The 12,017-nt window shown below is 38.9% G+C and overlaps 1 protein-coding gene across 2 annotated transcripts in view; it reads left to right on the top strand.

Annotated features, from left to right (window-relative positions):
- Positions 1 to 11,605, top strand: part of ELMOD1 (ELMO/CED-12 domain containing 1) — a 44,028-nt gene extending 32,423 nt beyond the window's left edge. For both annotated transcript variants that reach the window (XM_006765338.2, XM_006765337.2), the window contains 3 exons: positions 544 to 594; positions 1,670 to 1,803; positions 10,229 to 11,605. In XM_006765338.2, the coding sequence (XP_006765401.1) occupies positions 544 to 594; positions 1,670 to 1,803; positions 10,229 to 10,401 (358 nt within the window). In that variant the 3' untranslated portion in view covers positions 10,402 to 11,605. The remainder of the gene's footprint in view (positions 1 to 543; positions 595 to 1,669; positions 1,804 to 10,228) is intronic.
- The last annotated feature ends 412 nt before the right edge of the window (positions 11,606 to 12,017 follow it).

Raw genomic sequence — 12,017 nt, 5'->3', positions numbered from 1 at the left:
CTCCCTTCTTCTCTTCCTTCCTTCCTTTTTTCTTCTCCTTCCTTCCTCCCTGCCTCGCTTCCTTCCTGTTCTTCACTAAATCTATTTATTTATCAATAAATATTTATTCGGCATCTGCTGTGTGCCAGACATCACAAACAAGGCTGAGTAGGAGAACTGCCATGAGATTAAACCAAACGTGAGGAATCATGAGAGTGAGGTGGCACCTCGTTAGAGGAGAGGGTTCCTGGAAGAAATGTTGTTTGCTAATTAATAATAGTACAAAGGAGTATCATAATGTTTGGCCTTTAGGGCTATTTCCCAAAGCTGAACTAAAGTGAGCAGGGAATAAGTAACATGGCTTTAAACAATTCCATTGCTAAGCTCCATATCAATTGTATTGTGGCTTTTTAATTGACAACATTTTCATGGGTTTCTGTTTGATAACCGAGTTACAGACATCTGTGTAACCGTTTAAACATGAACAGAAAGGGAACAAGTACCAATTAGAGATTAAATCTTATTTATTTATTTATTCATTCATTCATTCATTCATTCATTCAGCAAATTCAGCAAAGCAGAATGGGAGCAGAAAAGGATGGACAAAGCAATTGGGTGAGTGTTGGATTTCTGAACCAGAACAAAAATGTCTGAGAAGCTCTGTCAAACATGACAAGGATGAAAATCTACTTGTCCTGATGGAAATATATAATCCAGTTGAATTTTTAAAAGGATGATTTATGTTTTTGGATATATTTGTAGTTGCATGATTATATAATGCTACTTTGCCTGTCACCAACTGCAAGATTTAGAAACTATATGAAAATCATTTCAGAAATCATTCATAATTGTATTTGGTAGTTTCCTTTTAAGGATTTCTATCAAGCATAGGCATTTAGATAAAATTTACTTTAGAAGTTGTTGTTTTTTTTATAATGCTCATTTTATCTAAAAATATTTTGAACAGCGACCTTGTTTTAAATGTACTGGATATATATTGCCAAATGGGATTTTAATAACTGTTTCATTTAATTTTTTATAGACAGGTAGAAAGGGGACTAGAAAATATACCCTGAGCATTAAAATATTTATATTTTTTCTAATTTTAAAAGTGATATAGATTTATTATAGATAATTTAGAAAATATAGGAAAGTAAACCAAAAAATCACCCCAATATTATTACTTTAACATACCATATTAGTATTTTGTGACATTTCATCCTAGCCTGCTTTCTGTAGACATTTGTGCATGTGTGTGTGTGTATAATAAAACTGGGCTTGTTCAATACATAATGTTCTATATTCTGCTTTAATAGTCTTTTATTGTCTGAATATATTATATGAGATTACTGTAGTTTACTTCACCAATCACCTTTTTAGGATATTTGCATAGTTTCCAAGTCTTTGCCATAATACTAGTAAATAAAACTATAATGAATATCCTTGCATATGAAGCTTTGTCAATTTCCGATTTTTTTCCTCTTGTATATTTGGAATTGGAATTTCCAGACAAAGCATTCTCTTAGTCTGCATTATTGAAATTTTTTTTTTTTTTGCAAAATTCAGGGTTTTGGTAAGGTGAAGAGGGATGGGAAGCCTGCCACTCTGATAATTTAATAATCAAATGATCATATTTTTAAATCTTATTCCCATATGTGACACACATTGCCTTGTGGTTTGCACTTTACAGGTACTCCTTTGCAATCGTGGGCATCAATATAACTGACCTGGCATATAATCTACTGGTGAGCGGAGCTCTGAAGACCCATTTCTATAACATCGCACCAGAAGCTCCCACGTTGTCTCACTTCCAACAAACATTCTGTAAGTGTCCATTGCTTCATTATCATTGGAGGTTTCTGTACAGTGCTCTAGACAAGGGCCAAAGCTGAGATATCTTTGTGATTTAGCTGCTTTGGGATTTTTTTGTCCTCTTTCACGGCCTGTGCATAATACCCAATGTATCTGTTTTTGGTCAGACTTAAAGACATCATGAAGATCTCTCTCTCTCTCCCCCTTCGGTCCAGCATGACATAGCACTTAAGAGCTCAGGCTCTCACGACAACCTGAGTTGACTCCCAAAGCAATGTTTACTAACCTGTCTAAGCCTTCGTTATCTCATCTATAAAAATAAGTCGTTTCCTTACAGAGCTGCTATGAAGCTAAAATTATTAACTAGCTCCATAGTGCTCAGTGGACATTAGAAAGAGGAAGTGTTGGTTTACATGGGTTTGCATTCTGATCTAGATCTCCCCAGTGAAATAGCCCAGCCATATCACTCTACAGTCATGCTCACCGTCACCAAGCCCTACTTACATGCTCAGAGCTTGCAAACAGCTTTTAGTCCAACTAGCTTTTTATTCAGTCAGAAATATTCACAGACAGCCAAGGGTTGTCAGATGTCTGTGTGTGGTGGTTAAACACATCCTCAAATTTTTGACACTCCTCCCACTTAGAAGTAAGAGGGGGAGGGAGATGTCCCCCTTGTCCCTTGAAACTGGTCTGACTGATTGGATGAATTGAGTGTAGCAGAATTCTACCGAGACTAGATCAGAAGAGACTGGATGGTCTGTTCGATGCTTCTGTGTCTCTGGATCTATTTTAGTTTATCAGTTTATATTGTTAATTATATTCCACAAATGAGTGAGATCCTGTGATATTTTTCTTTCTCTGACTGGCTTATTTCCCTTAACATAATGCTCTCTAGGTCTATCCACGCTGTTGCAAATGGTTCCTTCTTTTTCACAGCAATGTAGTATTCCATTGTGTAGATGTACCACCGTTTTTTAATCCCCATATCTGCTGATGGGCACTTAGGCTGTTTCCAAATCTTAGCTATGGCGAATTGTGCTGCTATGAACATAGGGGTGCATATATCCTTTCTGATTGGTGTTTCTGGTTTCTTGGGATACTCCTAGAAATCATTGTTTTGATTTGCATCTCTTGGATGATTAGTGACTTTGAGCATGTTTTCATATGTCTCTTGGCCTTCTGTATGTCCTCTTTCAAAATGATTCTATTTAGGTCTTTTGCCCCTTTTTTGATTGGATTATTTATCTTCCTTTTGTTAAGTTGTATGAGTTCCCCATAAATTTTGGAGATTAAACCCTTATCAGAGATAACATTGGCAAATATGTTCTCCCAAGCAGTGGGCTCTCTTGTTGTTTTGTTGATGGTTTCTTTTGCTGTGCAGAAGCTTTTTATTTTGATGTAGTCCCATTTGTTTATTTTCTCCTTAGTTTCCATTGTCCTAAGAGCTGTATCAGTAAAGATATTGCAATGACATGTGTCTGATATTTTGCTGTCTATGGATTCTTCTAAGATTTTTTATGGTTCCCATCTTACATTTAAGTTCTTTATCCATTTTGAGTTTATTTTTGTGTGTGGTGTAAGTTGGTGGTCTAGTTTCATTTTTTTTGCATGTAACTGTCCAATTATTTTTAAAACATAAGGGAATATGATTTCCAAGTTAGAAGTCTATGTCCAGTCTAACTTACCAATTAAATATGGGAGTACAATAAATACATATTTTTAATGCAAGATCTTAAACACTGTACCTCTTGTAACTTTATCAGGAAGCTCCTAAAAAGATATGCTTCCACAAATAACAGTGTAATTAATGAATTTCACAAAATAAGAGTATAAAAATGAATTAGGTCCAGAAAGCATGAAGTCTAGCATAGAAGAAAAGTGAAGGGAATCTTTAGGATGAAGGTGAAGGGAAAGGCCAACACGATATCCATGCAATAGTCTGTGAATAATAAACCCAGATCTTAGCAGGTCAGAAGTCTCTTGGCAAGACTCTTTGAAGAATATGAAATTGATGGAATATCTACTACCAAGTTTGAACACATTAAAAAAAAACACTGGCATACTTAGGAATTAGGTTAGGGTTAAACTAAGTAAATTGAAACTAAGCAAATAAACAAAGAGGAAACTTATTAATACCTGGTAAGAAATCTGATAATGTGTGTTTGGAATTATATGGAAATTTTTAAAAATCAAGCAACAAGTATGTTATTTAGAGCTATGGAGGTCGAAAATCAAAAGAATCAGCTGAAAGAACTGAAATGTTGCTTTAGGAATTAGGGCATGAAGTGCTGCAGGTTGTTTTTTGTAACAAGACTTGTTAAACTGTGTTCAGTGTAATTTAGATAAAAGTACACAACAAATTTTTAAGTACATACACTCTGTGACATTTTAATGGAAAATGGAAGTCTTCCAATATGTGATTACAGCTCCTATTTTGACAACTAGATGGTTATACGCCTGTACCAGCTCTGACCATTTCCAACTAATATTATTGAGGTTTTATCAGGTTCTGACAGAGGAATACAAATATCCAAATAAATAATTAAAGCATGGTTGGAAGAGTTTTGTGATTGAAGAAATAAATATACTCTTTTTTTAAAAATTAAAGGCTGGGTGACAGTTCACTTGGTTTGGAAGTTAGGGAAAACTTCCCAAAGCAAATGCCACTTTTCCATGAGACTGAAGGAGGAGTGGCAGGAGGTAAAGCAATGGTGGCTGAGTGGTCCAACCAGAGGGAGTGGCACAGCCAAAGGCTACAAGGAAAGAGAGTATGTTAGATTCAAGGAATAGAGAATAGTGTTTGAGAGGGGTGTGACCAAGGACATTGGTAAGAGCAGGGATGGAGGGCACATATATTAAAGAGCCTTTAAGCCATTTAAAAGAGCATAAAATGTACATAAGTAATGCCCCTTGCTAAGTTTCTTTACCCTTTGTATTTACCCTATCCTATGTTTACCATGCTCTTTAGGGAAGCAGCTTTCAGAGGAAGTCGAATGAGTTGGTTTTAGGCATGCCAGGGATGCGTTCTTTTGGGAACTCCACATGGAGCCACATAGTGGGCATTCTAGTGTAAAGCGCTGGAGCTCTGAGGACTTCCAAGGGCAGGTTTGAGATTCATCAGCACTGAGGAGAAAATCAGAGCCACACAGTGGGGGAACTCTTACAGGAGAGAATCAGAATTAGAATCAGAGCAATTGACATTGAAAGACAGAAATGTTTGTTTTCTTCACTGCCTGTTTCCTCAGCACAGAGCCTGCTACAGAGTAGGTACTCAGTAAAATGTGTTGGATGGATGGATGGATGGATGGATGGATGGATGGATGGATGGAAGGCTAAAATGTTGGAAGATGTCCTTTGTGGGAGAAAGGAATTCTAATTTCTCTAGAACAATTAATCCTTGGCCTGAATTGATATGCTTCCAAGGGAACCCTAGCCCAGGTGAGTAAGCATGTACTAGGATTACTTTTCCCAAGGCCAGCACCAGGCTTTAGAAAGAGCAGCAGTGCCCCTGTAGATTGGAGTGTAAGCAGAGGGACTCAGGCCTTTCTAGAGGAAGAAAGCAGTGCTCTGAATTCATTGTTCCTCCATCGGACATGATCAGTTCTGCCCATTTCCTCTGTAATATTCTTGCAATTACCTGTGTCCTTGCATATGTCTTTGCTGTCTATTAACTACTTGCAGTGAAACAAAACCAAGACACATTCAAGCACCAACAGATATGCTGCAGGCTTGGACTGGAAGGTCAAATTAGTATTCAAAACGGGTTTCATCTAGGAGGTGCAAGAATGTGAGAATAAAACAGCTCTATCAGTCCGCCTATACAGTATTATTCAGTGGGCATTGCACTGCCAAGGTACATTCCACAAACACTGCATTTAGTCTAAAGCCCCACTGAACTCACAGCTCCACTGAAATGAAGTAAGGTTCGTGCAATGAGCAGAAGGAAAGCATAATGGCCAGAAGAGGAAAAAGAATTATATTTTCTTTGGCCTTCAAAAGAAGGAAGTATTCAGTAGGAATAAGAACCAGAGGGAGAGAATACCCTGGAAAAGACAGCTGGCACAGCAGCGGAAAGCAAGCTGACTTCAGGTACTGGGTTCCGGCCTCCAGCTGTCATTGTGTAATTGTACCTTATCCAAGTATTTTTTTCTAAGCCCAGCATCCTCATCTATAAAATGAAGATACATCAGCATGATCTACCCCACAAAACTGTTGGAAGAATTAAATAAGAGACTATAAACAATAGCCTGGCCTGTTTTCTCTCTCTGTTTGCCACACTATTTTGCTAGCTTCCTTTGGCTAATCAATCATCAGCTGAAATTGTCTGCCTGGGTCCCTCTCTCCAAAAGACCGAGAATGGGGAGCATAAGAATTCTACCTTGTTCTTGTATCTTTACATATTTGTTAATTGGAAGAAGGGCCAATGACCAGTGGACAAAACAGATTAATGAACACTCTGTAATGTTATATAAATGAATGGAGTGTTATATAAGTGAATGGAAGCCACACCACCATCTCTGCATTCTGATTAAAATCATATTATACGCCTCTAATTCTTTTCCTGATGCAGTAGAGAGAGCCCCAGGAAACCAATCTATAAGCCTTATAGCTTAACTTTTGTAGCCTTAAGAGGAAGGATCCTGAGAATGGTGGCAGATTATTAAACACCCTTACCTTGACTCTTATCCTAGCCAGTCTTTTAACCTTTTCAAAATGTTTTTCTGTCTGTATGTTTTTGCATGTAAAGTATAAAAATGGGGAAACCAAATGGATCTGCATCCTTCTAATACTCTGTGCTACCCTAGATCCCCTCCGGAGTGAGTTGCCAATTTACCTGCACACTGTGCACAAAGGGAACATTTTTATGTGCATTGTGGGAAAGTGAATCCTTCAGTTAAAGCTAGTTAAAACTAATTTTTCACAGTGTTTGTTTATTATTGCCAATTGGAGTAGAGGACTCATGAGATACCAATGAAATGTCTTTAATTCCTCTTGGATTATTTTAGTGCATAATGCTGGAAATCTGACTCTATATACAAAATATCTCAGGTGTCTTTATTTGAGATCAGAGGCCAAGTCAGGAAAATTCAGTGTGTACTTTATATAGCGAGGAATGGAGAAATTATAAATTATTAGATATTTCACTTAGAACCATAAAAATTTTAATATTTGGCAAGAAGCCAAGGGAATTTAAGAAGAGGGTGTTTTCTAGACCAGTGGTTCTCAAACTTTAGTGACATGAATGAGACTCCTCTTACTGAACTGTGATGTCTGGTTGAATCTGGGAGGGTCTTCATTTTTAACAAGCCCCACCCCCTTACTCTTCTTGGGATACTTTAGGAGTTTTCCCAGCCCCTGAGATGGACGAATTATGGAATTGTTTTGGTTAAATAAGATACTGAGATTAGAGGAAACACGTTTCTGTTGGTGTGCACTGAAACAGCCAGCATGACGAGTAGACTCCAAGTCATGGCATGTGAGAAATGGTGAGGAAAACTAGGGATGCTTAGCCTGGGAGAGAGAGAAGCTCAGGGCATAAAGGGCACTTCAAATACTTGACATGGAGAAGTATTGAATTTGTTCCAAGAAACACAGGGCAACATATTTTGGCTTGGTGAAAGGAAGAACCATTTAAGAACCAGGTTCTTGGAATACTACATGGCCATAAAAAAAAAAAAAAGAAGGAAATGTTATCCTTCGTGACACCATGGATGGACCTGGAGAGCTTTAGGCCAAGTGAAATAAGCCAGTACCATACATTTTCACTCATATGTGGAACCAAATAAACTAACAAACAAAATAGAAACAGGCTCATAGATACAGAGAACAGACTGACAGCTTTCAGAAGTGGGGGGTTTGGGAGCTGGGTGGAAAAGGTAAAGGGATTAAGAAAAAAACTTATAGATGCAGACAACAGTATGGTGATTACCAGAGGGAAAGGGGGGTGGAGGAGGTGGCGGCAGGTATAGGGGGGATAAATGGTGGTGGAAGGAGACTTGACTTGGGGTGGTGAACACACAATAAAATATACAGATAATGTTTTATAGACGTGTACACCTGAAACCTGTATAATTTTATTAACTAATGTCCCCCAATAAAATCAATAATAAATAAATAAATAAATAAATAAATAAATAAATAAGGAAAAATGATTCTATCCTTGAGGTCTCTGTTTGGGATCTACAGAGAGAGATAATATACCTAGATGGAACTGGTAGCTTTCAAATCTCTCCACTCTCATTTGAACTTTTTTTCTGAAAATAAATTCCTTCTATTCTTTGGGGAGGGGAGTGGAGAGAGAGAGAAATGAATCAGGTTCTTCATCCGTGGAACAGGTTAATGTCAGTGTTGCCACCAGAAGAGTTCAAGACCGGGTGATGCCTCCGGGAATCCAAGCATCAAGGAGCAGAGATGGTTGGGATGGCTCCTGGGTCACTGATACCTCTGATCTAGGGCATCTTATTTGGATGAGGGTTGGTGTGTTTCCCCATCAGAGATGTTCATGTGAACTTGTGTTGACACAAATTAACATACATGTTAATGTATGAGGAAGGCCCAAAGACAGTCCAATTCCAAAAGAAATGGAGCAGTCAACCCTCCCCCCAAAAAAGCAATATAAATTCTCTTTCTCCTTAGTACCCTTCCTCCTATAGTTGTAGAGAGACCATCTACTTAAAGACATACAAGCACACCTAGTAATGTAATCCTATATAATAAAATGGTAATATGCAAATTGACCCTAATGGTGGAATAATTGGGAATGACCAGTCGCTATGATGCACACTGACCACAAGGGGGCAGATGCTCAATGCAGGAGCTGCCCCCAGGTGGTCAGTGCACTCCCACAGGGGGAGCTTGGCTCAGCTCAGCCACAAGTTGGGCTGATGGCTGCAGGCACAACGGAGGTGGCAGGAGCCTCTCCCACCTCCTCGGCAGTGCTAAGGATGTCTGACTGCGGCTTAGGCCTGCTCCCTGTGGGAAGCGGGCCTAAGCTGCAGTCAGACATCCCTGGGGGGCTCCTAGGCTACCAGAGGGCTATCTGACTGCCAGTTTAGGCCCAATTCTTCAGGGAGCAGGCCTAAGCTGGCAGGTGGACATCCCCTGAGGGGTCCTGGACTGCAAGAGGGTGCAGGCCAGGCTGAGGGACACCCCCGAGTGCACAAATTTTCATGCACCGGGCCTCTAGTGAATGAATAATCAGGTGAGTTTGTGGATGTGGACCAACATCTGGCAGTGTGTGTTGGGGGGTGAGTGAGAACAAAGGTTACTTCTAATTTTGTCTTATAGTGAGAGAAGAATTTTTAAAATTCTGTTTATGAAGCTGTGTCAAAAGTTTTCTCTTAAGTAGCTAGTTGCAAGGTGTTATGTGTTTTTTTACAACTAGAATTGAGTATGTTTGTTCCAAAATTTTCTTCCCATGCTCCCTGTCATCTCTGATGCTCTCTCCTTTCCCACGGAGGTGAAGAAACTGGGATTCAAACTAGGTTTCTGCTCCAGAATCCTTGCTGCTAGTTTCTACTGCCTTCTGATGAAAACACGAAGAAGAGCTTGTGTAATGATTGGCTACTGGGATTTTTAACTAGGATTATTTTCTCAACTGATTTCTTTTCCCTAATATATAGAGACACTTGTGCTTGCAATAGATTTACTACATGCAAATATCTACTGTTATCTTTTTAGAAAGCTGTCCATATATCCATTCTGAATATGGTGGAGCGCGAGGGCACAGTGGGGAAACAGAACACAATGAATAGATTCTCATATCAAATACCTAACATTTGTTCCCAAAATGTTCCCAATCCAGGTCATTCATAGATAACATTTGTGAGACATAAAAGTATTTGAATATGAAATTATGCTTCAGAGCAAGGAAGTTTTATTAACAATTTCATATAATTTAATGGCCAGTCTGTGTTGTTTAGAGTTGATTTACAATTTTTATTGTCTCATAATAGATGGTCAGGGTGCATTTGTTTGATTTGTCAGGGTAATTTAAAACTTTATTCAAATCAGATATCAAGAGAAAAAAAGGCTTGAGTGAAGTGATTTTGAAAAATTAGACCATTATGTTAATTTAAGCAGGAGGGGAAGGATAAAGCAGTCACTGTCGGCCTTTCAGAAGGTTCCAGATGTGATTCAGATTCAAGAGAAGGCAGGATTAATTTCTATTTCTGCTTGAGAGGAGTGAGGATCATTCCAGAAGTAATTGCAAAAATCCTGCAGATTAATAGCTCCTACTGCACTGGATTTTTAAGAATAATTTTTAGCAGTAGCATTTGCTGTGAAACACTTTTATTTAAATGCTCATCTCATCTTTGAGCTCCATGTTGCTATTGTTTGGTCTGGCATCTCTTTGAGCCATTCAGGGTGATTTTGAATGTGATTAAGGATTTTTTTTTCCCCTCCTGTGTTCATATCACTGTCTTATCTCTAACAGGCTATTTGATGCACGAGTTTCATAAGTTTTGGATTGAAGAGGATCCCATGGACATAATGGAATTCAACCGCGTGAGGGAGAAATTCCGCAAGAGGATCATAAAACAGCTGCAGAACCCCGACATGGCTCTGTGCCCACACTTTGCTGCTTCGGAAGGTTTAATCAACATATAGGCGCCTACGCTGATTTTCACGGATTCCCCAGAACACTGCCTCATTGTCGTGTTAGATCTCTGCTTCATCCTAGCTCATACCCTGAATGCACACAGTGATTGTATGCATGCCTTTTGTACAGTATTTTCATCTCTCGGTCGTAATTACCAGATCCCCAGGTACCGCTGTCTCTGGAGCACCGGCTCATCTTGTGCATTAAGTGGTGTTGCATCCACCTTGGCCCCACGTATGGAGAGAGTTTTCTATTTTTTTAGATTGTTTTCCTCCCTCTCATAATTCAGCATTGAGGAACCGCATTTCTCTAGCTGTATTTTGTATGTAAGAGAGTTAGCTGAATCTTGTTCTGTGGAAACCTTTTAATTTATTGATATGTTTCATGACTACTGCTGCTAGCTATTCAAGCCAGGTTCATGCTTGGGACTCATTCCAATTAAGTATAAGACTTTAAAATAATACAGACAGACACATGACAAGCCAAACTACTCCTGCAAACATAGCTGCGCTTCCCAAAAAAATGTAACGAGGCTTACAAGAAGCGAATTTAGATAGCTGTTGTTTTTGTTTTAAGTACTGCACAATTATATTGTACCTTGCCCCCAAGTCTGTCATAGTCATTTGGATATCCAATTACTTTACTCCCATAATTTCACGGGCTTAGATGCCTATGTACGTTTATGATGCTTAGAGCCTCAGAAAGGAAGACTGCATACATACTTCGAAAGCTGCAAAAGGTTTCTCACTGCCTGCCTCTTGCTGAACTCAGAGTTACACCTGGCACTGTTCTGATCCAAGCATCTGTGCTTGGGCAACTGCGTGCTGACTGATTTCTCTGTCAAGAGGCAATATTAAAAAACAATTTGCAAGAAAATGTGTTGCAAGAGAGGAACCTAAGCTATGTGATTCTGCAATACTTCTTGAAAATAATGACCTTGTCTTCTATGAATAGAAGTGAATTGCTTGGAAGAGGGAAGTGATCAAATCATTCCAAAACTGCTGAAAATCATTTAAAAAGCCACGACTTTGTTTGGAATTATGATTGTAGTCTGTTGAATAGTATTGACCATGGCATTTCATACCCATGGTATTTTATACCTTCTACCAGTTTTAGTATTATTAGACATTTGTGTAATCACTTGCTTATTTAAATGAATTTTGAGTACTGCCTGTCGGTTATATGAATAAATGACATGTCATTCTACTGTAATGTGTCGTGGATTCCATTTTAATATCTTTGTGCTCACACAGCTTTTGAATATGCAAATACGTGAGTGGGTAGAATTTCAAAGACAGACAGCCTAGGCTGAATATAAATCATGCCATCATTCCAAGTAACCAGGAATGAATTAGAATGTCATGTCTGAGAAACTTCTTTTCTGTAACCGATCTTGAGGCCTGGTAGTGCTTTAATGAAAGAATAAGGTCCACCTTTTTCTTTGTTGCTTCCTATCGAGCCTCCTTTGTCCGCTGATAAAGGAAATGTTAAGCTGCTTGTTGTTTCCTTGTCCATTCTAGTTCCTCTAGCATTTTGCCCTCCCTTCCCTCTCAGCTGTGTACCAGGTGGCAGCATTTTGCATCGAGTCCATTACAGCCCTGTGCCCTTGCTTAGAGTGGGGAAG

This window comes from Myotis davidii, unplaced genomic scaffold (assembly GCF_000327345.1).
Source record: "Myotis davidii unplaced genomic scaffold, ASM32734v1 scaffold600, whole genome shotgun sequence".
Lineage (NCBI taxonomy): Eukaryota > Metazoa > Chordata > Mammalia > Chiroptera > Vespertilionidae > Myotis > Myotis davidii.
Note: the sequence above shows the minus strand (reverse complement) of the source record. Positions and strands in the feature narration are given on the sequence as shown.